This window comes from Passer montanus, unplaced genomic scaffold (genome assembly GCF_014805655.1).
Source record: "Passer montanus isolate IOZ18808 unplaced genomic scaffold, ASM1480565v1 scaffold2, whole genome shotgun sequence".
NCBI classification, from domain to species: Eukaryota; Metazoa; Chordata; class Aves; order Passeriformes; family Passeridae; genus Passer; species Passer montanus.
The window spans coordinates 11589577-11617133 of NW_024366591.1; the positions used below are offsets into that span (position 1 = coordinate 11589577).

The 27557-nt window shown below is 40.7% G+C and overlaps 1 protein-coding gene across 2 annotated transcripts in view; it reads right to left on the minus strand.

The window, feature by feature from the left end:
• Window positions 1–2334: 2334 nt before the first annotated feature.
• GREM2 (gremlin 2, DAN family BMP antagonist) overlaps window positions 2335–27557 on the minus strand; it is a 41837-nt gene continuing 16614 nt past the window's right edge. Inside the window, exons 2-3 of one of the 2 annotated variants that reach the window (XM_039707427.1) lie at window positions 8149–8274; window positions 2335–5992 (exon numbers count right to left, since the gene is read on the minus strand). In XM_039707427.1, the coding sequence (XP_039563361.1) occupies window positions 5485–5992; window positions 8149–8216 (576 nt within the window). In that variant the 5' untranslated portion in view covers window positions 8217–8274 and the 3' untranslated portion in view covers window positions 2335–5484. The remainder of the gene's footprint in view (window positions 5993–8148; window positions 8275–27557) is intronic. The other variant, XM_039707428.1, reaches the window with a different exon arrangement.

The window sequence follows — 27557 nt, forward strand, 5'->3', positions numbered from 1 at the left end:
CCTTCTTGTCACTCTCTGGCTATGCTGTAGTGTGCTACAAACTATTTGCTCCCTAAGCCCCACATCCCATTCTAGCTCCTGTGATCAAGGAAGAGCCTTTATGAAGAAAGCAGAGGAAATAAGGCTTCTCTTTGCTTGCCTTTTGGAAGGGTAGTGACAGTAATTCCCCAATATGTGGATACACTACCTTTTCCCCAGGTAGTGGTAGTGAGAGCTTCAGTGTTCTTTACCCAAGGAGAGTATGTAAAACTCACTTCTCCAGCTTGTGAATGCCTCCCAGTTTTGCATTTGGCTCAGGTTTGTAACCCGGTCCTATTACATTGCTGAGTTAACAGTCTCAAGAAATTGCTAGTAAGGCAAAACCATGCATTGAAAAGTATAATCTGCATATTATAATCCTTTTATATATATACAAGTGTTTTAGCAACCTCCTAAAAGGTCCAGCAACCTCCTAAATCTGTCACATATATAGCTACCCTTTCCACAGGATCTGCAGCATGGATGCTAGAAGTTTATTCAAGCCTCTTTCTCTCTCTGAAGTGCCAAAGGTTGACTGCAGCCGACAGAACTGTATTATGATCTTAAGATACATGCTGCTACATAAATTTCTCTTTCATTTTACTCAGACCTAACCTATTTGATAGAACATGTTTCTCTTTTATACAGCTCTTCTCCAACCTATCTCAAACCTCCATGCAAAGCAGCCCACTATGTGCAGCACCACAGTTGACCCACAGAACATCCAAAGGGCATTCATAGCACAAGTTTTACTTCTGCTCTTTGTTTTTAGCAGCACACTCAACTTTTTACAGAATTCTGGACCAATGCTCTTTTCTTTGTTTTGTGTTTTTTTTAAAGAGGATGAACACCCCACTGGTCCCCTCTCCTCTCATTTGCTGCAATCCCCCTCTTTACTGCAACATCAAGCACTCTACACTGAAGAATTGGCCCTAATTCTACCAGAGTTCTCACAGACAAAATTCTGAGTCTTTGTTGATTGCTAACACCACATATTACTCACTGTTACTTAAATGCAGCAGCAAAAGAAGGACTTTCTATACCTGAGCAGCAGATGTGATGTGCTGGCAATAACAATTTGGGTTTTTTATGAGGAGCTAAGAGGATTCATGTTGTTTTGCCTGCCAATTAAAGCCTTTCAGAAGCATGGCACTTTGTCACGTCATGACACAGTAGTGGGTTAGCTTTTTTTGAAGCAGCTTTCATCATCCCAAAACACATCCAAAACTTAGTTAAGTATTAACCAACTGTGGCAGTGGGAATTATAATTAGAAGGGTCTTCCACAGACTGACTTCTTTTTCTTGCCCAATTTTTCAGTGATGAGCTTAAAAACTTGGAAGCAAATATTAATTTCATTGACAGAAACATATAGCAAGTCATTGTATTGCAATTATTTTGTTGCAGACTCTAAGTTAAAAGCAAAGCCAAATTTGTGACAAAGCCACTACACTAGCTACTTCAGTTACACAAATTTTAAACTATGGACCAAATAAGCAAAAACTGATGAAGTTGAGTTTTTCTGAATATAGTGTAAACAAGTCAGCAAAGGGAGAAAAGAGAAAACCATACCCCAATACCATTCATGTCAGCCACCCATCAAGAGGATTCTCATTACAGAACAGGTTCTCTAAGCTATTCTCTTGCTTACAACTGACCCATCTGTTCCTGTATCTGATATTCTTCCAATCTACTTGCAAGAACATCCATAGGTAAGTCCATTGCCTCAAAAAAATGCTGTCTTTCTGAACATAAAGGGTCCTAATTGCATCAGCACTGTTATTTATTCCCAGCTGCTGCTCAAACTGACCTTCTTAGAAACTTCACGTGCCACCCATGCCAAATTGGGACCTACATGGCAGTCCCACTGTGGTTGAGCTTAACATGCACTGTCCTCCTCGCTTCCCTTGTCCTGTAGCACCTGGCTGCTTTAAGAAGTAACTGCATCTGTCTGACCTCCTCAGAGAGATTTGCCTTGTTCTTGGCTTGCTTCCACAAGTGGGAGATTTTTGGATCACAGAGTATGCCTCTGGTACGATAATGGTTCAACAGCTGGTCAGCAACAGACAGAGAACTGCAGCTGCAGTCTGGGCTGTGCCTCGAGCAGCAGAGGTTCAGGTGGGTGCTGGGCAATCCATGACCTGCAAAGCAGGAGACTGGCCAAGAGATGAGTGGGAATGAGAGAGGGGCATTTGAGGAGGTGACTGCTGAGCTCCCTTTGAGCCAAGTGACAGAGGCGCTTGGGGGGTCTGAGCAGGGACCCTGCCCACACTAGGTAGCTAAGGCAAATGAAAACACTAATTCTCTAAAGGAACAGCTACTAAAAAAAAAAAAAAAGTCTCCAAACACTGAACTGTGAAAAGACTTGGGCAAGAGACAGGGAAAGTGTCTACAAGCCAGGACAGAAGGGAAGACAGAAAAGGGCTCCTACAAGCACAGTGCCATAAAGGACACAGCCCTCCCTTGCTAGCTGTGGTCTAGGTTCTGCTTCTTTCAAGACCCATCACAGGCATCTCTTCTGGTCACATGGAGGCTCATTAATCAATGTGACAGCTCCCTTTCCACACAGAAATCTTCCCTTGGGAAACTGCATTATCTCTGGGTTGGTAAGGGAAAAAAACACCACAAACTCCAAAATACTACCCTGTGTTTGGACTGCCTGCCAATATGTTGAACCTATTCAAGAGCTGATAGCAACAACTAAACCTCACCTATATCTCAGGATATAATATTTTTTTCCTTATGAGTACTTTGGTGCCTGTTACATAAGAATCTGTATATATTTTAAACAAAATTATTTGGGTCAGTTACTCCTCTTATGGCAAACAATGGCAGTGTTTCAGCCAGTGGTGGAGCTTTGTTTGTCAGTTTACCAAAAAACCCAGAATAAGTGCATGAAAAATCAACTCCAGAATCTAAGAATAATGCATTTTATTTTTCCCTCTTGCCTTCCAGGTACTTCTGAGGGGAGTGGGAAACAAGGGAAGAAGTAGTTAGGTTTTCCCAACCTGTCAGGATGAGCTATCATTCACCTATATTTTGGAGGATGAAAAGGAAGCTGGAGAATATACTGATTAGAGAGCAGTTGGACACAAATTGTTGAAGCAAAACACCTGGATACCATATAACCCTAAAGTAGCTTTATTATTTAATCTATAATTTAATAGTTGACCTATAAAATAATTACATTATACTTAAAGCATTTCTTCATTTTTTGTTTTCATTTATAAAACAAGAATTAAATACAGTTTTAACCATTACAAGCTCAACTCAGTTTTTTACATAAACACAGCTCCTAGAAGGAGCTTTAAGCTGCAGCATATTCATATTGCAAACTGGTGAAAAACCCAGGCAGGGCATAGCTTAAAGGTAAAGATTCTTGCATGTTTTTCTTAAGTGAATTTACTAGGGTGCTTTTCTCTCTCTGGTCCAAAATGTCTGACTTTCAGTTGATTCCTTTCAAGTGAAGACTGAGATCCCCAGAGTCTAAGTAGACTATATTGCCACCTTCCCCATCTGCATCCCACCCACACCCACACTCTCAAGACTAGTCTGAATTGGGGCCATCCAGGGGCTGGCACGATGCCACAAGGCAGCAGCTACAGCCCCTAAAGCATTCCCTGCGTGAGGAATCTCCCTGTGCACTTCTGACACGTTGGAAGGTCCCGGCAGAAAAGCGACGTCTGTTCATGTAACAGGGCTGCCAGACCCAACCAACCTCACCCTGCTCACAGCAGTCCCTGTAAACCGCTTGGAGCTCTTGTGGAGATCAGTCCTCAAAGCCTCTTAGGGAGGCCTGTGTCACATCATGGGGACCTGTGGCTCTGAAGCCCTGGCTGGCAACAGTGAACACATTAACCCCTTGAAGTGGCTGCATGCAAAGAGGCTGGCGGGGAGGGGCTCCGGCAGCAGGCTGCAGATGCTGAGCTGTGCGACATGCACAGGGAGTCGGCGTGTCATTTTTAATTTGTAAGCTTCAGACAACTGCGTGCGCACTGGCTTTGGTTTGGGGGAAGGGGCTGATTTGAGACAGGATTTTAATGCAGCTGGGACTAATACAAATCAGAACTGTAAGAAATGGGATATACAGGACATCTTAAACTCCATCAACTGAATAACAACATAGCATGATTTAAAATGAACTGCAAGTGTTCACCAACACTTATTGTGCAGGTCTCAAAAATTGAGTGGACCACCAATAGTGTAGCAATTACAACTTACTCTCTCCCTGCTCCCACAGCTGTGACCCATTCCAGCAGCACTGATTGAGGCGTTTGTCCTTTAACACTAATGCATTAACATGGTTTACAATCATGGGTGAGACACCACTCCCAAAACTTGATGACACTTATGTAGCTTTTGTATTCAGTCCAGCAATGACCAAACTTTGTCCTTTGTGTGACAGTGCTTTTATACCTTTGGGGACACATCATTCCCTTAAGTGTTCTCTCCCACTACCCCTCCACCTCCCCTGGTTTGAGCAGGCATAAATATAAGGTCATAAATGGATGTTGTCCTTTTTGAAGTAAGAAACACACACACATATCTAACATACAAAAACCTACCGAAAGCATAGTAAAACCATGTCCATTTTAAGCCAGGCAGCTGACCTAGCAACTGAGTCTGTTAACATATTTTAATTGCTGGCATACTCTGCCACAAGAAAAATATACATGGCTAGGTCTATAATACTTTAAACAGCTGTTTACTATAGCTAGGTTACAAAATAAACACTGCTGCAGAGGCCATGTGTTCAATATACTCTAACCACAACAGCATCAGAACCCACCCTCAGTCTGCTCTGTGGTCACCGTGGCTGACCCAGCGCCTCACCCTCTTTCCCTTGCTTCTGATCTGCCGTTCAGACAACAAGCCCAGAATCATTTGTCATTGCACAATTAAGCCGTCTTAAGGAGAGGAGCCTCATTGGAAAGTCTCACTTGCTTTTCACACATTGCTCCTCGTTACTCTCCCTCATCTGTGTTCCCCAGTCCTGGGCAGCACCCCAGCACTTCCAAGTGAGAGAAGCAAGCTCCAGACCAAAGCACAGGGAAGGTGTTCTCAACTTGTGGAGGGAACTGGAGTGTAGGGCAGAGGGCTTTACTCCACACAGTGGAAACATTTAATGCTGGATTCAGCCAACTGGTCACTTAGATGATCAATCCCAACTTCTGTGAGCCTGCTCCACTCCAGAAGATTCAACTGCCAGATGATATTTAAAATACTATGAAACTTTGTGATGAAGTGCCTAACACAGCTGGTTAAAAAGCGCTATTCCAGTAGGCAAGTGACAAGGAGCCTTTCCTTGCTGGAGAGATGCCTCCTGAAAGAAAAGAAAACACCAAAAAAAAAAAAAAAATAGGAAAAGAAGAAACAAACCAACAAAATGGATAGTCTGCTCAGTGGGAGAGGAGACGCAGCAGTAAAGCTGATGGAGACAACACCAAGCAGCAGCTATGTGCCTGTTCTCACAGTTTGCCTGAGCTGTTCAGATTCACAGACATGCACCGGCACTGCTTGACCTTCTGAATTTTCTTGAGTCGGAACGGTGGGTCCAGCTCGGGGCACTCCAGCTGCACGGTCGAAGAGGTGACCTTGTGTGGCTTGCAGAAAGCACAGGACTGGAAGGACTCCTCCTCCTTTTTCACGTGCCGCGGGATGTAGAAGGAGTTGCACTGCCCATAGCAGAAGCGGTTGATGATGGTGCGGCTGATGCAGCCCTCCTCGCTGACAGTCTGCCGCAGCGGCTGCGTCTTGCACCAGTCGCTCTTCAGGTACTTCCTCTCGGTGACCACCAGGGCCTCCTGGCTGGAGGCCAAAACCTCCTTGTTCAGCTGCTGCCTCCGCTCCGAGTGGTTGCTGCTGCTGCCTTTGTACGGGGAGGGAATGGCACCTGCAGGGCGGTTCTTCCTGGTGTCCATTACTCGAACCAGTGCTGCCATCAGAAAAACGGACAGGGCAAATTTCCAAACCATCCTGCAAAGGCAACATGAGCCACTGTTAGGAGAATCATATTTTCAAACCACAGAACTGGAATGGAGTTGGTACTTCACGCATGCTTTTAGAAGAAGTGGAGATCTTATCATCTTTATAATCCCATCACTTTTCCTAGATTATCTCTATGCTAGGGTGATTACTTATCAGGAAGAGGCCAGGCCCTTTGGAAAGTCACATTGCTCCCCCTCACCCCTCCCCAAACTCTCCAACTACTTGTTTTTTCCCCACAGGGACTTTGATGCTTTGGTGGTTTTACAAAAGCTTCAGCCAGAAACGTTTCCTCCTTCTCTGTGAAAAGGGACTTTGATGCTTTGGTGGCTGAAGTGGTGGTTTTACAAAAGCTTCAGCCAGAAACGTTTCCTCCTTCTCTGTGAAATCCTGGGCCAAACAGCTGGGCAAGAGCCTGGCTAGCAAAGGCTCAAGAAACTTTTGCCAAGATGGTGAGAGCTGATTTGGGGATGGCAGGGGAAAGGGGAAGGGAATACCAGGTTACACAAAGTGCATGCCCATGTCTCTTCAGCCCCCGAGTACCCGCCCAGCCTCATTCCCCACAGAAGTAGCAGGGGAATGTCCAAAAAACTATTTTCATTATTTTAAATTGCTTCTGAAGTTTCTTGGGGCTCTTATGGCACTTACAGGCTTGTATTTGTTGTCTTTGTATGAGGCCAAAACCTTGATGGATTTATTTTTGCAGTAAGAGGAAATGCTTAAACACAACTTAGAGAACTTCACAACTGCGAGGCCTCTTGGACAAATGGTTTAAGAAGGTTTGTAAACATGAGAGGATTCAATATTTATTTTAGATTTTAAGGAATAGGTTAGAGCATAAGCTTGTTGCTAAGTTAAAATAGTCAGCCAGATGGCAGAAATATTTTTTTCTATGGTTGTCTATTAACGTATTCTTGTTCTGTGTGGAACATCTCTTACCAGCTCTTGTCCAATTCATTTCAGTAATGGGTCTCAATGTGCTTCCAGAATATCAGACTAGGTGTACTAAATTCCCCTATAAAGTCACTAGTGAACTGCTCATTTGGCAGTTCATTTCATATCAATCTCCCTGGGAAAAGAGAACAGAGGGTCTCTTCAGTGCCAGAAGTGGGTACACAGAAGCTTCCCATTTGGAAACCAGAACACTTCCAAGTCTTTCTTTATTCTTACTGAATATTTTTACAGTGTACAGAAGAAAGACTTATCCCTCTCTTCACAGTAAAGCTTCAAACCCTTCCAGTGATTTTAATCATTGGAATGATTTTTTTTTCTTTTAGAGAGATACCTAGACAAAAAAAACTACCATCACACTAGTAATTATAATGTCTAACACTGTAGACACTTCAGATGTTGCAAAGGTACTGTCATCTGGGAAACATGTCACTTTCCAAACAATGACACCAAAAGATCAAAAAAGTGTTTGCAGTAAAGGTGCAAAAGAAGACAAGAATAGCAGTAACAAATGCTTCTCACCTAATAAAGCAGACCTAACATGTTTAACTTCTGTGGAGATAAAGAAAAGGAACTACTCTAGCAGATAGATGACACTGCTGAAAGTTATTTTCTAAGTCTACAAGATCTCAATGTCAGACTTGGACTAAGTTTCTAAGGGGAGAAGCCTGAAGTGCTGAAGGAAACAAAAGTGCCAATCGTATAGCTGTAAACAGAGGATGTTCTGATGCAGAGTTAAATTTCACCCAAGTGTTTGCTTGAAAGAGAACCACCTTTAAATGGAAATCAGTATTTCTAAACCACAAAAAAGTTCATTTATCTGCAACCATGCTGTCTCCCCACTGAACGCCCACTGTAGCCATGGGTACTTTAAATCAGTGGCCTATTTTCACACTGCTTAGCATTCAGCATGCAAGTCCAGAAGTTTTGTCCAAGGTCTTTAAACGAAGCAAGACTAGACTTGGCTTTACAGGCAGGTATTGTTGCCAAGTCCACTGGATGTCAACCCACACAGCCAGGCCAAAACCTAATCAGGTAATTAGTTTCAGTTGAATATAGTGTTCCATGCTCCCTTTCAAATTGTTCTCATGTTATTCTGCACTGATGGCTGCATTTCAGTAGTAGATAAAACAACTGATTCCCAGTGCTTTGTGTTTTATATAGAAAGGGGAGGAAAAGAAACCAGATTTACAAACCTTTGTCTTCTAGAAAAAGACAGAGGTGAGCTCTCCACAAGATGCCTTATGCCACATTTCTCAGGCATACTCTTCTACTCTTTTGAACACAAGGGATACTGCCTCTCCAGTCTCATTTTTCTGATCCTGGCATAGAAGAGGACAGCAAAGGTCAGAAGGAGAGACACACCCTTTCCCTCACCCCCTCCTCTTTTCTTGGGATGATCTTTAAGGTTTTTTCCAACTTTCATGACTCTACAATTCTATGAAACCCCATGTTACCACGCCTGTCCTTTCTCTTCATAAAATGAAACTTGAAAGGACATGTTTCCTTTTTGTGCCAAGAGTGGTGGTCAAACAGAAATCCTATGTAGGAATTCAGGAAAGCTGACAGAGAGCTAACAACAAAGTCTACAATATAGAGAAATACTATAGCACTATTCTGATTGCTTAAATGGTTTTATGTAGGCATGGAGAGCCATTCAATAGAGTAAGTAGGATTTATTCAGTAAGTCTGTGTTTATAACTAATAAAGCATTATTAATCAAAGCCACTATTGTACAGTTATAAACCAAACACTGCAATACATGCAAGTACTTTTACAGACAGGTAGGAACACACCACCTATTTCTGTCATTGATCCTTATCAAACTTGAACTTTAAAATATTTACATAACGGCGTAATAATCTATTCTACACTAGCAGGTCAAATGTGCATTCTGTCAGATCGTGGAATTTCTAATCACAGTGTTACCCCTTACTAGCCTGCAAATCACCCCTTTCTAAGCCCTGGCATACAAATCCCCTATTCAAGCAAGTAAGGGTGCAAACAGGGTCACACGGTGCCAGCAACTTGCCAAGGACTACACATATATTTTCAGTGCTCACATGCAAAGAGAAGAGAAACTTCAGGACTCCAAGAGAAAGACAACCTTTTGGCAAACTCAATTTGAACCCAAAGCAGGATGGTGAATGCTGTCTGTCTGCAGACAGAGTGCGATGAGAAGAAATACAAAACGTATTGAAGAAGAATCTGGCTTTTGGCAAGGACAGGGCTGTTCTGCCCTACTTAGATGGAACAGAATGAAACAGCATGTGGCTGAGACCATGCAAGTGAGAACTGCCTCAGGAGACCAACGCCCCTACAATGTGCACCAATGCCAGCCTGGGCCCCCCCATTCCTGCTGCACTGGGGGTCCTCATAGCAGACCTAGTGGCAGATCTCTTGTGGCTATTTTCAACTTCTTCAAGCGTTGTTGTCAGCTGCTGCCAGTTTCCCCCACACCTTTTTTCCAGTGCATGAGCTGAGAATAACTTAACCATAGACAAGACGCCCAACAAGGCCTGCCTGCATTTACATATCACATGCCAAGTTTTTTCTCCCTGAGATAAGCAAATTAGCATCAAGTATGAGTTCATAAACTCATCAAACCCAGCATGCTGGAGCTGGGCTATCAGGCCCAGGAGTGTGAAAAATCCTTGGCCATGGAAGCAAGAATGTCAAAACCCAGCTGTCATTCAGAGGTCAGGTCACTGCTAGGAGGGGAAGACCCAGGATCACTGTGTCTGCCCTTAGTTTTATTTCTTCTTTGTATCCAATTACTGTGTCATAAAGTACCTACCAATGCAGGCTCCCTTTTTCATACTGACCTCCTGGCCCTATAACTCATGCATTCTTGAAATTAATCCAGCTCCAGAGCAGGACAGGCAGTAATGTAACCCCCAAAATAGCTCATAGTTTTGCACTTAAGGAAGTTCTCTCTGAAGTGGAGTATTGGATTTGCTTTCAGAATTCAAGGTCATCATTTTCAGAGAAGTCCCCCTGAGAAAAATTGGGTGCTATGGTGTGAAAGGCAGGGCAGAAGGTAACACCAGTGCCCATCTGTGCTGAATGGCCTTTCTGATGTTTCCTCTAGTTTTCAAAGTCATGACCAGTTTCTCAGCTCATGATGCAGATACTGACTAGGAATTCCTGTTTTGAAGATCAATCTACTTCAAGGTTGCAAGAGGACAGAAAGAAAGAAGGCTATAACTGAAAGATCACTGTGATATTTTATATAAGCTGCTCAGGAAACCAGGAGGTGTGAGACCCATTTGTTTGCTTTAGCACCTACTTTGTAGCACCTACTTTGTAGCACCTACAAAGCACTCAGCATTATCAGCATTCCTGAAAGCATACACCTCTCTGATATAGGTATGATAGAATCATCTCCTCACCAGACCTTTCTGGAGGGAATTCAGAAATAAAAGTTGCAGGCAATTTAAAACAAAACACAACACAACAACAACCAAAAAACCCCACCAACCAAAAAAAACAAACAAACAAACAAACAAAAAAAAAAAAACAAAAACCAAAAAACCAACCCACAACCAAAAAAATCCAAACCCACAAAATCTGTTTTAGCATGGAATTTGAGACTCTACCTATTCAGCTTAATTACAGTTTACAGTTTGGATTCATGAAGATTTAGTATTATAAACCTATCATACACCCATCAGAAGCACAGCCTCAAGTACTGTAAGAGCCAGTGGCTGGGAAGATGATAAAAAAAAATTTAGAGTTTGGTGGGTTTTTTTTCTCTTTTTTTTTTTTTTGAAAAATTTTAATTTAATTAACAGCTGAAGAGCTTCCCAAATATTTCTCTGTAACTACTAGCAAAAGGCAGGCATTACAGACTAGATTAAATCAGGTCCCATTACGTAGTACAGTACATAGATGGCCACATTTGACCACCTGTATAATTTGCTTCCAATTTCTACCCTGCAAACTTCAGAGACTTGAGAGCTCTCCTTACAAGTCACTTGAGCACGGCTGAATCCAGGAAGCTCTGTTACCAAAAAATTATTTCTAGGCCCCCCTTACTTTCACATTATACCTAGTCAGAAAAAGAATCTGTATAAACCAGTCATATGTATAGTAATGTAAGAACACGAGGTACATGGTTAGTTCTCATATTTAAGATGGGACACAAGAAGTGTTCCTTGAAGACAAGCCAGGCAATAGCTTTTCAAAGAACTAAAACTTGGCTTTAGCAACAGATGTGGATAGCCAGGAAATATCAAATTCTCTACCAGGAAGCCAAAAATGCTATTTATTTAATTTATTAATAGTTAGGCATGATTTTAATGGTACAATGTTCTCATAAAGATTTCAATAAAGACTAATCAGGCATCTGTGTGCGAAGGAGGTATTTGGTGCAAACCTTTCTCTTTTAACTATCCTTTGGAAACTATTTCTCCCATGTAACAACAGCATTAGCAATAACTGAATACTGTATTGTATCTCCTGTTGCAGAGACATGGGTGTCTTATTAAGTCATTCCATCATTAATAGATTCCCATTACTAAATTGCCAAGAGTGAGGCCAGCTACAACAACAAAACATGCAGGAGGCTGGGCAGACCAAACTTTTAAAAATTTAAAAACCACAATACTGCAGCTAGGATTCAGTTATTCAGATCTGCAGTGTAGCAGTAGTTACCGTGTCCTGGGAGTACAACACATCACTTTTCAAAACCACTGCACAAAACACAAAAGGCAGCAATTATTTAAACAAAAATAACTAATGCCATTACTGAAATTTACAGGCAGAAATTTTTCCATTCTTGTCCTCTAAGAACCTTCTACAGTGATTTGAAAGAAAGCTATTTTGTTGCATCACAGCCCTAACAGGATGGTTGGGGGGAAAAACATTTCTTTCAGACTTAATAAATTCCTAGTACCTTCACTGGCTTGACTGAGTGGAGATCCTTCCTCCTCTCCATCTTTCTCTCTCCCTTCCACAAAGGAGATCCATCCTTTTCTCTTGCACCAATGCCTCTCTCCCAGAGAGTCAAGACTGCCTACAGGGCACATCACAAAGTTTTGAAGGAACCAGGCAAGGTCCTCAGGAATCACACTCTACTGTGCAAGCTCTTGCTTTGTTTTTTGAAAGGGGGAGATGAAGTTATGTTTCAACAATGTCAGCCTGCATTCCTCAGAATAGGACAGTTTTCCCCAATAATGCCAGAACTTATAAGTTCCCCTTATCAAGACAGTCCCTGGAAACAATGAACTTAAATTATTGAAAAATAAAGTAAATCAACAAAATGGAAGTATGTAGAAGACACTGGTGGAGACAGTCTACGCTAGTTGAAAGGATGTTCCATTGTACTAATTCAGCTCTCACTGAATAGATTTTCTACTACCAAGAGCTTTATCTTGAATTTTCCCTGAAAAGACTGGGAGTTTAGAAGAATTTTTCATCCATGCACAAAAATATAAGAGGAACTAATAACTCAGCCAATTATTCCTGTCTTTCAGCAATGTGTTATGTGCTATTTTTAGGACAGAAGGAATAATGAAGAAAACTGGAAAGTAAAGTAACCCTTGAAACTAAAACTAGCCAGCTTGAATGCTGGGTTTTTCCTTCTCATCTTGTCCTCTCTCTTTCTTATCTGCCTTTACTCCCAGCAGAAATTCATGTTTAAACCACTGAACTATTCTTTCCTTCAGGAACTTAAGACAAGCTCATTCGAAATTTGTTTAAATGTAGCTGGTCACTTCATTAGTGTTACAGAATCACACTACTCCTGCAGTTCTTTGCACTCTCATCAAGTATATTGACTTAAATATTGTAGTACTGATTTACAGTATTTGGCTCTTCATACACTTCATATCTTGCACAGCATTTAAATCTGTAGGGGTTTTTTGGGGTTTTTTTGTGGGTTTGTTTTTTGTTTTTTTTGGTTTTGGGTTTTTTTTTTTTTTTTTTGTTTTTTGGGGGTTTTTTTTGGTTGGTTGGTTGGTTGTTTTTGTTTTTTTTGTTGTTGTTGTTGTTGGGTGTTTTTTTGGTATTAGTACTGGAAGAATAGAGAGAAGTTTCTCATTTTTTAAAGCCGGAACCAAGAGTTTGTGAGGAGAGTCACTGAAGAACCTGGCTGTAAACTATAGTTCCAGGAGACCAGAGAGAGGGGAAGGAAAGTATTGATGAAGTCAGCCCTGGTATTTTGACATACTTTTATGATTAAGGAGATGGAAATAGGGTTAGGCCACTTCAAATTAATATAGAGAGGTTGCCAGAGAATTAGAAATGAGACAAGAAAGGTTGAGGCTATCTGGAATTAAATCTGGCCAAGTATGTCAATGAGAACAAGAAGAGCTTCTTCAAATGTAACTATAGCAAAAGGAAAACCAAGGATAATGTGGATGCATTACTAAATGGAGTGGGGATGCTGGTAACAGAGGACGCAGAGTTACTGAACATCTTTGGATTGGTCTGATACGACATCTCTTAGGCATCTCTGACCCAGGAGACCAGCATAAAGGAATATTGGAAGGGAGGAGGATTGGGTTAGAGAACACCTAAGCAAATTTGACATTCACAAGTCCATGGGCCCTGACAGGCTGCATCTATGAGTGCAGAAAGAAGTGGTGGACACCATTGTGAGGCTGCTCATGATGATCTTTGAAAGGGTATGGCAGTCAGGAGAGGTGCCTAAGGACTGGAAGAAAGCAAATGTCACATCAGTCTTCAAAAACTGCAAGAAAGGAGAACCCAAGGAACTACTGGCCAGTCAGCCTTACCTCAACCCTGAGAGAAGTGATAGAGCACCTCATTCTGGAGTCTATCTCTAGCCACATGAATTACAAGAATGCGATCAGAAGTCAGCATGGATTCACAAATAAAAAATCATGCTTGACCAACCTGATTGCCTTCTGCCATGAAACAACAACCTATATAGATGGGGGGAGAGCAGTGGATATTGTCTACCTCAACTTTAGTGAGGCTTTCAACACTGTCTCTCACAACATCCACCTCAGTACAACAAAGAAGACTAAATGACTGGAACCTCTCCCTTATGAGGAAAGGCTGAGGCAGCTGGGCCTGTTCAGCCTCAGGAAGTGATGACTGAGAAGGAACCTCATCAATACCTAAAAGATTGTGAAGGGAGGGTGCCAAGAGGATGGAGCCAGGCTCTTCTCAGTGGTGCCAAGCAACAAGCCAAGAGGCAACAGGCAGAAACTGATGCATGGGAAGTTTCATCTGAATATGAAGTAGGACTTCTTCAATGTGCGGATAAGGGTGCAGTGGAACAGATTGCCCAGAGAGGTCCTGGAGTATCCCTGACTAGAAACATTCAAGAACTGTCTGGATGCAATTCTGTGCAATGTGCTCTAGGATGACCCTGCTTGAGCAGGAAGGTTGGACCAGATCCCCCACTGTGGTTCCTCCTAACCTTTCTAGTCCTCTGTGATTATGTCCATGATAAATACCAGCGCTTCCCAAAAAACACACATACATATAATAGATGCAATTACTGAGGGCCCAACTAGAAGAAAATAGTGCAGGAAACAATGCTGCAAGTTTTGTTGGTTTGGGATCTTTTTAAGGCTAAATGTTAGCCAGGTAAGACAGTGAAGAAAGATACCATCAACTTCATATGATCCTGTATTTATCAGTAGCAAAGATTTTGATTCAACAATTGTGTCAGCATTTATCACTTTAAAACAGGAAAAGTGAAATGAAGAGAAGGAACGAAAGCTTTGAGAAATGTAAAAGCAAAGTCATCCATAGTACCTGTGGTAATATAGAAATGCCTTTTTTAGGGGATTAGGAACACATACAACTCTGATTGAATACTAGCAGGTAACTGGAAAAGGGGTGTTTTTTTGTATAATTATGATTAAAAGCCCTAAATTTTGTTGCTATTTCAGCTTCAGGAACTTGTGGTTTTAGAACCAACCACAGACAAATGTCTGCCTGGTGAGCACATGTGAATTGTCCCAAGCAGAGTGAGATGTCCTACTCAGAAGTGTCTGGGTAGTCATCAGTACTGGCAGCATATGCAACACTGGGGAAAAAAAGGGGGAGTGGGAGGAGGGAAAAACCCACAAAATAAAACCAGATTTCTGCTAGCTGTCCATGAGACTGATTCTCTTCCTCCTAACCTGGTTTTGAAGAATGCTACAGTCAGGGGGTGGAAGGATGGATACAACAAGAAGAGCTTTTCTGGAAAGGACTGATACTTCTCCTATGAATCCAAAAAATGTCTCCCTGCAAGAGTGAACTAAGTTAAAAAGATACTTTGTCTCCTTCTCAGTCTTTCTCAGCTTTTCAGCACAAGATGAAGAGCCCCAGAGAGGCAACTCAGTTCTGTAAAACTGCAAAACAGCAAGTAAAAACAGCCTACATTCAACTTTATTCTTCTGTGTTGAACGCAGCTGTTACACTCCCATTTGGCAGCATTTCATTCAGGAGAACACAGCAGACTTCTGCCCTTGGGAAACTAAAAACTAAATATGAAGGGAAGCGGTGACTTAAGCAAATGTCTTTATTTGTGACCATCCCTCGGCCTGTTGGAAAGGAGGAAAGTCAACCCAAGAATGGGGAAAGTTCAGCATTTAAATACAATGGCTCATTTCGTTGCTTCCTCACTGGAGAATCGATGCTACAAAAGACTATTTTGCAATGAACAGTCTCCATTATATTTTTGTTGTTTGCATTACAACAGAACACAGAAATCTCATCCAAGACCAATGCCTGACTAAACGACACAACTTCAAATGTTTGTAGACTGACTTGGTGACCAACATATGGCAGGACCAGAACTGAGCTCAAAAGGGAAGTGAGTTACTGGAGGTCAGAAATTAACTGAGAATGGACTGTATCCAATATTTTTCAATTGCACTGCATGGCACCAATACTCTTGTAATTTTTTGCAGAGAAATAGAGATTTGCTAGCCTTAGGCAAGCTTTTCTTTAAAAACATTATACTCTTGTAAATGAAAATTGTTTTGTATGAAAATTTCCAATATAGTTTCCCTGAGTTTTGATAGAACAGGGATGGAGTTAGGAGCTTCATTTCTTTGTAGCTTCAAACAACACACTACTTTTAGAATGCACAGCTCATTTTCTAGCCTCAATAAGGGAAATGATCATTAATCTTCAATATATGTTCCTTACTGTACTTGCACCATTCTAAAAAGAGGGCATTTGAATGAGTTCTGTTCTAGGAGAAAACTGAGATCTCTGAAGCATCATAAACAAGCTCAAAAGAAGTGCTTGCTTCTCTTAATGATCAGGAAAATGCAGGTACTTCTCAAAATCAACAGGCAGCACGTCATCTTTTATAAAATAAATAATAGATTAATCAGTAGAGAAGTAATATTTAATTTTTCCAGATTTTCTGGTAGATTCAGATTGTTTTATTCTTTCAGGCTCTCTGTCAAGATGCTATCTTCAGTTACCACATTATGACTCTGGTCATGCTCCTGTTTGAAAAATCTAAAATGTTATTGATGGTCTAGTCTTTATATTTTGAATTTCTGTAAGCCAGTATCCTATTTATAGAGCTGAAACACAGATGGTTCAAATAAGAATTGCTCCAATCCCAATATCCCACAGGCTAATCTTTCTATTAGGTAGTATGCAAATTCCCATACGAACAAAATTTCAGCTATATATCCCACTACTTTCCAATTTGTCACTTGTAAGAATCATTCCAGCTGTATTTTCATATAGTTGTCTTAAAAATGGCATAGATTTATTGCTTGGAGCATTTTTCATTTACATTCATCTCTGGTGAAATTTGCCTGACAAAGCATCAGTCCTCCTGACTAAAACTTACAGCAGTTCTGGGGACAGAGTGCAGACCTATGCTAATGAGCAAATAAAACTAGTGTTGACCCCATGTAGCCTGTTAGCTCCAACCAGGTCTATGCCATACAAACACATAACTAAGAGCCTCACCAAAGTTATTAGTTTCACAGAAAAGCACTTTTTCTCCTCAGTGAGGCTAAATCTAGGGAATCCTCTCCTCCTATTTTGCCATTCCTTCAGTTTATAAGCAACACATCTGACACCTCCTCACAATTAATTTGTTTTTTCCTCTGCCAAACTTCAAATGAGTTGGACAGCAAGGCAGGTTTGAAACTTCTATTGCACTGCACTAAGTGTGTTTTATCTCCTAGGGTACAGAGAGAGGCATGAAAAATACTTCAGGGAAGGAGATGGGCAGAACAAATCAATGGTATCACAATTTAGAACAGGAGTAGTGAGTAGTAAAGGGAACATTTAGGGTTACTGTGCTGGACTGGAGCACTGAAGACACCCATAGAAAATCAGAGTTCATGAGCTCTTATGTTCACATGTAACACAAGACACCTTGAAACAGCAGCAGGTCACCTCAAATCCATTTAATACATTTTTTAATACATTCTCTCACCCAGGGTGAAAGCTGGCCTAAGAGTATAAAGCTTGTTTGCACTCTGTCAATAGATGCCAAGCAGGAACAAGTCACTGCTGCACACCACACATGGTATTATCCTTGGATTGATCCTGTAATATTCTGTAACTCCTTTTGTTCACAAATTTAGCTGGAGAATTACCAGATGTTTTCTTCTTCTTTTCCTAAGAGCACCAGCCCTCTGCTTGGCTTACTTTTGCAGTTACTTTTTATGGGTTAACCAATGGCCCATCACAATCCCTGTTTAATTAGTTTCGTTTCAAATGTTTAACTCAGCTGCGGGCTGTGCTCTGAAGGGAACACTGTTCACTCAGGGTCTCTGCAAGAAAACTTGATGTGTGCAACTAAAATATCATTCACACCTACAAGGGCTGAAAAGTGCAGCAACCTTGTGCTCTGACAGGTTGGGGTTTTTTTCTGTGTTTTTCAAGTCCATAAACAAATGTGATATTTGGAGTTGAAAACCTTTAGAGTTACATGGCATCTTGCCTACCCTAGTCCGTGCACCAGTTGATACTTTGCTGCAAGTTCTTCAGTCTAGAAATATTCTGACCCTTGTTTTTAAGTTGTTTTCTAACACATAAAAAAGAATTTTTACTTCACTACATGTCTATTGGTATTTCTAAACTGACAGTAACCTTTTTGACTCTCACAGTTGTCAAATGGACCAAAATAAATCACAGCAGCTCAACACTTGTCAGAAGAAAAAAATCTTTTGAGATGATATGAAGTCAGGAATACAAATAAAATTTTAATTATATATGCACTATCAACATGAAATGCTAAATACCTGTACACTTCAAATTAACTTTCCAGAAATATTAGAAAACATTTAGCACACAGAATGAAAGGGCAAACTGCCATTTATGCACTGTTATTGGCAGTGTGTGTCACAACTAAAAGTAAATAGAAGAAAAATTTTCAGTTAAATGCTACAGGATGATTTGTAGGAAATTTAACATCCAAATACTGGAAATTTACTTTACCCCTCCCACTTCACACTGCTGGCAACACGTGGCTGTCCCACATCTATGTTCTTGTGGCTTTGATTCATGCTCAGATCAGTGATTCTCCCTCTGTCATTACACACAGAATGTAAATATTTGTTCTGTCTGTATTCTGGTTTACAGACCTGACCAGCTACTGACTATGAAGGCTGTAATTCAATCACAGAAGGATCTGTTGCCATGTTAAACCGGGATTTTATGTTTTATGACTTAGGCCTTGCTGAGCAGCCGTCTTCCTACTCACCTCCCCCTCTCCTTGCCCATGACTGAATTATAGTCTGTCTCTAATTGAAGCCTAGTATTATTCTATTTCTCTTCTGCAGAGAGAAAGACCAGAGCTATCATTCTGAATACACAGCAAGCCACAGGAGCCTGAATGAGGTACTCTAATGACAGGTCCTCCTCCACAGCACATTTGCAGTCTTTCTGCTAATTAATTTGATTTCCTTTGTCTAGACTAACATAATACAGCAAGTTATGCTCATTTAAAGGGAGATCGTTTGCCTTTCAGTTCACTCCAAATGAGGAAGAAAGACGAGTCAATAGACTGGAATCTGGGGGAGACTGACTGACTTTGTCCTTGACTACACCATTGCTTATGTTTTCACTTGACCAAGACTATGTCTCCAGGAGAACCCGAGACAGCACTATCATCAGAGGAGAGACTATAATCAAAATCAGATATCGTCGGTATGTGCATGGCAAGGCAGTGGCAGCTACACAGAAGGGTTCTGTCTATGATGGACTGCAGTCAGCAGCCTTCTTCCTGGCAATCACTTGGCATTTGCTGTTCACAGCTCCTGACATCCTCAGAAGGCTGAACAAACATGTAATGAAAAACACAAGCTGATTTCTTCAGACTCCCTTCACAGGACAAAAGGAGATTCAGTAGTGTGCCATTGGACTAGTAAACCAGAGGCAAAGTTAGTGATGGTGTTAAAGTAACTTCCTCGCTGTTTGGAAGGCAAGATCTACATTTGCCAGTTTTGACAATGCTTGAAACTTAGGAGCTAGACAAAGTCTCAGAACTGAGCTGTCAGGCAAATACAGAACTTGGGAAATGGAGTGCTACATGATAAACAGATGATCAGACCTGGATTTGAAAGTTCAGCCTTCTGAGTCATCTGGATAGATCCAGTTTTAAAGCCAGCATGAAAAGTGACAAGAAATCAGACATCATACAGGAGCCCTGTGGGGTGGAATGAGTTCAAACACTTTTAACTAACAGCAGGGAATATCTTCCCCTATGACAAAAGAAGAAGGGCGAAAGCTGACAGAGGCAATCGCCAACCACTTCTGCTCACACATCCACAGAAAAGTGTCAGAGATCCCCTTCTATAGAGAGTTTCAGGACCACAGGACCACTTCTATCTCTATAACCTCAGTTGCACTTACAGTTTTGCAGCATCAGAGAGGAAGAATTCCAACTTCATGACTTACTGGCTAAGGGGTTATTTTTTTGGCTCATAGTAACTGGGCACCTTCTTTACTCAAACACAGGCAGAAGATAAACTGCACCTGGAGGCTCGTTATTAACTTATTCTGACCTTGGTTTTTTTACAGTGTTTGGCCACAAGCCATTCAAACTGTGTCACCACAGTTAAGGTTTGAGTATTTTTCCATTATTCATGCTTTCAAGTTCAGCAGAAATAGACAATACGTAAAAGGAATTCTGAAGATTCTTCTCTTTGGCTCTTTCAAAAAGCTAATCTCAGAAAGGTCAGGAAAGTATTTTGGAAAGAGTTAGCCAACATCTAGCTATAAATTTCAGTGTGAGATTGCAAGCTCCATTTCTCTTCCAGGCCTATTCAAGGACTCTTCCTCAGATCTACTTTAGGCAGCTCTTCTTGAATCTAGACAAGGGAGAGACAACACTTCTAATCTGGTAATCTTGGATGACGTCGTGTTGCTACACAGAAGGAAAAAGATACCAAGACCCCATTGCATGTCAATGCTTAATTGGATTGAGAGTAATTAATGGTCCAAGTAAAGCAGCACAGAGCCTCCCTTCTGACAGGGCTACAATGTGAGACCCTAGCTACAAGTCCACGTGCGACCAGTAAATGCAAAACTGATTGGGAAGAGAGAGAAGAAGTGATCAGGAAGGTTACCCATTCAGGGTTTGCTTTGGTTTCTTTTCTCTTATTACAAAGTAGTCAGAGAACACAGGCATTACAGTTCACACCATTCTACTAATCCTAACTACTAAGTGCTGGTTTAAGCAATCATGTATTTCACACTGAAGCAGCAAGGGAGTTTGATCAGACGAAGGTTTTGTTCAACCAGATGAAAGTACTTGTAATGGCTCAGCAACCAGATGCCATTTGTGCTACCTGCCAAGTCTCACTGTAGCTGATTATAGCTAAATAAGGTAGTCCCAACGAAAATTGTCTATGATCTCTGATCCATAGATTTACTCTGGTTCCTAATGAGCGTTCTCACACACACATCTCACATAATTCATTTATGAGTGATTTAGACCAAAAATACAAAAAACATTATGTACACCCATGAACCAGACTTTTCTAATATTTTTTCCTATGTCTTCGCTAAACAGTAAAATTTTTTAAGAAGTTATGTGTAATACGGGATTAAGAGGATGGGTATCTAAAACAAGGAATGAGGGAAAATATCTTCTGACACTATGAGAACTAGACACATGGAAAGCCTCATCTTGATATTGGAGTAAATACTAATATTGGCCTATGTCTCCACTTAAGATCAGCTAAATAATAAGATTCTGAATTATCCCTTATTTTTCAAGGAGGTGAAGTGAGCAAAAATTGGTTTTATGATATTGTCAATGTAAAATTACTAAATCCTCAAAACCCAAGAAGGCATTTCACAGAGCTAACATGAAACATTTTGTCTCAGTAATGGGAAAGCCCTAAAAATGCATGTAAATTCAAACTAGGGCCTTCAGGTGTTGTATCTCTTCCTTTGAAAAAGTATCTTTGAAAAAAAGTTTTGATCAACACTTCTGAAAACCTTCATTCCCACTCTGTCACGAGAAAATAAGTTTCAACTGAACTTACCACAATTCCTGCAGTATGATGGACCTCAAGGGGTCAGTGAAAACCACAGCCCCATGGGACTTTCTATGCTTGTATTTTGAAAGGAGGCTCAGTAAAGAATTTGGCTTAGGAAAACAAGACTATGCTTCCTCTCTTCCCTTACTTAGTTTCAGAACAACAGCTTTTGCTTTGAGTGATTATTTCAGCTTCTGTAATTTTTCTCCAGCACAAATATAGGGAAGCTTCATACATATCACACCAGTGATTTGGGCAGCATAAGAGCATGGTGAATGTCAGAGCAACAAAATAGTAATTAGGAAAAACACTACAAAAAAAGCACCCAGCAAAGGTAAAGCTAAAAGCAGCTCACCTGTCTGAAAATCTGCTAGCTTGGCAGAACCTCTTCTTAGAGGATCCTAAGATGCTCTTAATTAGCATGAAAACTGAAGAGTACTAATTGCTCATTGGCAAAACTCTGCTTATTAAAAACACAGGGACATTTGTAGGGTTTTTTCCTTTTGATTTTCAAAATCAAACATTTTGTTTTACAACATAAATGACACAAAAAGCTACATCAAAGCAAGTGTACACTTCAGTATCTACATCTTTGTTATAAACTTGAAGAGGACTCAATTTACTTAAAATTTAAAAAAAAAAGAAAAGTAGGAGTGAGAATTAAATCATTAAACTGGTTTAAGCAGAACATGCAATGGCACTTCAGACTTAGAAAATAAAGTGAATAAAGTGGATTTTGAAATAACAGAAACAGACTTTAGAATGCAAGTGGATTTACAGCATAACTATACAGAAGACATAAAGAGCTCCCCTTGATACTATAGTTTTAACAAGGTCTTCTCTATCTCTATTCTCCACCCCCCCACCAAAGCACCAAAATATGTGTTTAAGCTGCTTGCCAAATCCATGGCAAAGCATGTAAGAGAAACAAGAGATTTAGAGACACATTAGAAATAGGCGACAGGGACACAGATATCACTTGAATCAATGTGAGCAATCCAGAAAACACCTGTTCCCACACCTACAAAGCCTCCAGTTTCATTCTGGACTGGGACACTGCTTATGTGTCCACATGTTAGTGTTTCTGTAGAGTTGGGCAGGTGGTGATGCTGTCTGCTGCCATTCACCCAGAAGACAGATGAAATCTGGGGGCCTCTCAGCAGCTCCCCAACAGCCCTGCTTTGTCATGTGTGTTTCACATACAGCCACCACTGAGTACAAGATGAACAGCACAAACGGCTTGCTACCAGTCAGCCAAAAATGTAGCCAGTGGGGGACGCTACTTGTCTTTCTTGTAACAAGCCTTTCAGCAACATCTTCCCTGTTTATGAACGTAAACTCATGATTTCAGTACACACATGAACCAGAGATAATGTGAGCCACAGTCCCCTCCCACTGTAAAAAAACCCAAAAAACAAACAAACAAAAAACAAACAAACAAAAAAACCCCCAAAATAAAATTTTTTTAAAAATTGCAGAAAAGGTTGAGAAAATGGAAACACAAAAGTGAGAAAAGGGAAAGCACAAATAGGCATTTACCGTATTTTACAGTTAAAGGTTGTTTATGAGGTAGGCAATAAGCACAAAATTCCTGGACCTGAAGGGAATTATAGTACCATATTCAACATTGTTTTGATGTCATTAGGTTTTGAGGTATGGAGGGTGAGGTCTTGATTTAAGCTCCCTGTATTATATCATCCTCCCTGGCAGATTAAGAAGGTCAGTTGTTCTAGATTTTTGAGTCCAAATGAAACAAATCACAGATGAAAACAACTAAAACCTAAGCCTTTTCCCCTCAATTTTACATTCTGATTAGAATATTGCAGCATAGTGGTTCAAATATATATTACCACTACATATAGTCATTTTAGGACAGCACAACTCCACTTTCAGGAAGAGTAATGGCACATAGAAAACCCTGTATCTGACCCTGGGAAATAACCAAAACAGCAATTAATGTAAGCTGGATATATTTCTGAATGTAAACCATGCCCCTCTGAGATAAAGCTTAAATCATCTTATGCTGTCATCCAGTCCAGGATGCAGTTCAAGTCCTCTGGACTGTGAGCCACTGTCACTCTGCTCCTGATCTCACATTCCCCCCCACCCAGGACACAGTCAGCAAGACAAGTTTGCTGATCCAGCCAAAAAGGTTTGGCTTTTTCTGTTTTGCCTGCAGGATCAGTGGTGCTGCTGGGCTCCTGTGCCAGTGCTGGGCTGCTCTGCCCTCCCAGTTCCAGCCTACAAGCAGGCTGCCTCCAACCAGTGGCCACACCACGCCCAGATACTCCTTCCAGACTGGGGCCTGGGAACGCTGTCACCCAACTTACCTGTTTCAGGGCGGAGGAGGCTAATGTAACTGGGAGGGTGTGGCTGATAAAGGCGGCGTTGACAGATGAAACTGCATGCTTTGGCTTCCTATAAGAGATGCATGGTCCTTATATCTAAATGCCTTGATGTTAGTAGCACAGTCTGTACCACTGCAGTGAGAAGGATGGATAATAATAATAATAACAATAATAATAATAATAGAATATAATAGAATGTGATGAGTAGTACCATTTCAAATGACCGAGAACATCACAAAGATGGTTTTTTTAGGCTGAAACATCACAGACAGACCCTGTGAGAGATGCACACTCCTCCACAGTGGCCACTGGAAGCCAGATGAGAGATGTGGCAAATTTGAACAGGCAGATGTGTTAGTGCAGCCAGCTCTCCATCAAAACATCCTTCTTCCACAAAGACAAAAGTACTTGATTATGGCAAGTGTCTTAAACACTACAGCTCTAACTTGTGACTAGATTTCCAAAAGTAGTATGTGCAGTTTATCTCAAGTCCTCAATGGATATGGGGTACTTAAGAAGAGGATCTTTCATCTTATCTTGAAAATATGCTCTGCAACTGTAGTACAAAGCTAAATATTAAACATGGAAAAAGAAGAATGAAAATGTAATCTAACTTCTGCATCCTACTGTCTGTCTCCAAGAGACTTTGGAGTCTCTTGCCTGTTAAGTGTAAAGGTTTCTACTGCCAAAATGTCAGGGTTTTAAGTGATTAAACACAACCACTGGTTACACTGCAAAAAAATGGCCTATATAATATATGAAACACTGATGCCTTCTGCTTCACTTTTTCTCCATTACCATTATCACCCTACCTATCCTAACACAGCCTTGCTGGATTCTCCATGCCTGATACAGAATCTAACCTGTAAGGTGGTGGCAAGATGGCTCTTTCTTCATGTGAAGATGCTTCGTGCCTATGCAATTAGTGCAATATAAAATTAAACAAAACCAAATTAAGGACAAACAAAAAAGCAGTGTGATTTAGCAAAAAAAGTTGGAGGAAACACTTTTCCATTCTCTTTCCAGGAAACAGATTTGCCAGAATGCTTATGAGACAGAACCAATCTGCTGGTTTATAGCTTTAAAAAAACAACCAAACTGTCAGGAGTTATAATACATTTTGAATGCAAATATTTGCCCAACCTTCCTTTCAGAACAGAGCCCTAGAGCTGTAAAAAGAGTTGGTCACTTGTTCTGCTATTGAACTCATATGGATTTTTACCCTCCTTAGGCAAAAGCGTAAGTTGTGCACTAACATGACATGGCAAGAGATGGAGTGATGCTGCTAATATCTGAACAAGAAAAACACAAGGCAAACATTCAGGAGCATTAATTCAGCAGAATGCTGAAGCAGTTAGTTCATTTGGCCTCAGACTGTTTCTCAGGTGATGGCTTCAATGCCAAAGAGCACCAGATTGTACATCTGCCACCGTACAGACATCACAATCACCAACCAGTCAAAGGGAACATGTCTTATTCAAGGAACCTGTTCATTAAGTTTCTCCCTTGTAACTGTACAAAGGCACCTTCATTCTCCAAAAGCCTGGGTGATTCCGAGAACCACGTGGGCTAAGGCTTCACATTTAACTACGTGTGCTTTTATGCAAGAATAAATGTAATATAATTAATAGTCAACAGATAGGACTAAGCTCTCATGCAGGTATGGGAGCATTTTAGTAATTAGGGCTCTGTGTAAGACAGGGCAGCTTTAAACTAACACTGTAGAAGTTAAGCAAACACTTAACTGGCTTCCTGCATTCAGACTTAAAAGCCTGTTTAAGTTACCAGACCTTAAAAGAAAAGTGTGGTAATGTATCCTGCACACCAGCAAGTCAGAAGCAGCAGGGAACACACCCTCTACCCACTTGTAATTAGAACTAAGAGATGGAAATTGTACAGCAGTTGAATAAGTTTGAAGTTTGGACCAGCTGGTATTTAAACAGGGAAAGGTGCCTGCCATCTTAAATGTACAGCACTTATTTTTAATCAATTGTAAAGTAATATTTATTCTTCTTAAAGGCTCTGTACTTCACTGACAACTTTTTGTTAAATAGACTTCCATACAGTCCCCCAATTTTCTACTGTTTCACTGTGCATTGGTGCCTCTCACAGTGGCCATCACAGTAATACATCAGTCCCAACACATTCCACACTAGATAAGAAACTCCTCTGCACCTGGAAATTAAAACAAAAATCAAAAAGCAGAAGCTAATGTAATTTATATGCTAAACTCAGATGTGTGACCACCACCCTTTGCTGATGGTACACTGAAGATGTTAAGGATAAATCAAGAGTCTATTTTTGGCCCCGAAAACATGGCTGCACAAACACAGAATGGAAAGTAGCAGACTATGAAGCAGTTCTGGGCACCATGCTTCAGGAAAGCCATGCAGGCTTCCCAAGGGGAGGCAAGGAAGAAAGACAAGAGCATTTATATACACAGAAACCAACTCAATGTGGCAAGATTGCAGGAGTAAGCGGTCTTTAATACAAACATGACAAGTCCAGAGGAGTGACATTAATAGCTTTTAAACGCATAAAAGGCAACAGCAAAGAATGAAATTATGGTTTTAGTCTTCATAGATTCAAATGTAGTAATGTTAGCAGATAAGATTTCAGACAATATCCCCATTAGCAAGTACCATGATACAGATAGTGAGGCATTGGGATTGATTTGCCCAAGTCTATAGACTTGCCATCAGGATTATTAAGGAAAATGTGATGCAAAAGGAAAAAAACAAAATCACATCTGCCATGGATTATGTTAGATGAAATGGATCCCAGCAAACAGGAGTAGAGCCAGACAACTTCCCAAAATTCTTTTAATTCCCTTTTAAGTAAATAGACATATATACATATATAACATAGAACAATTATTATTTGCCAAAGAACCATCTTTTTAATAGGTTATGGAGCTTTTTTGCCTAATTTTGTGATCTCTCTTCTCATCCTAGGCTTTTAGGTTTTGTGCTAACTATCATAGAAATAAATCATCATTCTTCTTGCTACAGGGTCACCAAACCACTACTTAAAGCCAGCTTGATGTTTAACACACTGCAATCTGCTAAATGTGGACCTACCAGGATGATAATGCAGATACTATCAGATGGTTTCAGAATTAAATACTCAGTTTGACTTCTTTTGCTGCAGGCAGAATACACAACTTTTGTGCAATGCTCCCCTGTTAGCAAAAGAAGTCAAGATTCAAGATTTTGAAGAATGCCTTGGCTTTCCAAAATTTCAGTTATTCAGAGGAAGCATTGCCTTATTTATTTTTTGAAGAAAATGAACTTAAGTTATAAATCATTAGAAAATGTCAGGTTTCCTAAAACATATTTAAATATGCATAAAATACATAGACATCATTTTCCATACTAGGCTAATTTGGGCATAGTTTTAAACCATCTTTGACTCCTCTGTCTTGAAATTGGTCTTCAAAACTGCTTAATTAGCCAGGGTGGTTAGATGAGAAGATGGAAATACTGTGCCATGCACACTTTTTCCCCACGGTCCCTCCAGAGTCAGTGGCAGATGCACTGAACTAGAAGGCTGGCAATGGCACTGCTGCTGCAACACCAGCTGATGGAGCTGCCAAATTCCACAATCAAAAACTGAATGGGACAGCTGAGTGGCTTCTTACCCAGAGGTCTCAGGACGACAGAACAGGCTGACAAACAACGACGTCCTCAAAGATCTGAGGCCAACTGCAGAGGTTTGCACAGAAGAAAACATCTGTAATGTCCTCATGACAGCAAACACCCAAATTCCTCTCTATTTGTAATACCTGTAATTAACAGGTGTGGAATAGTTTGTCAACAG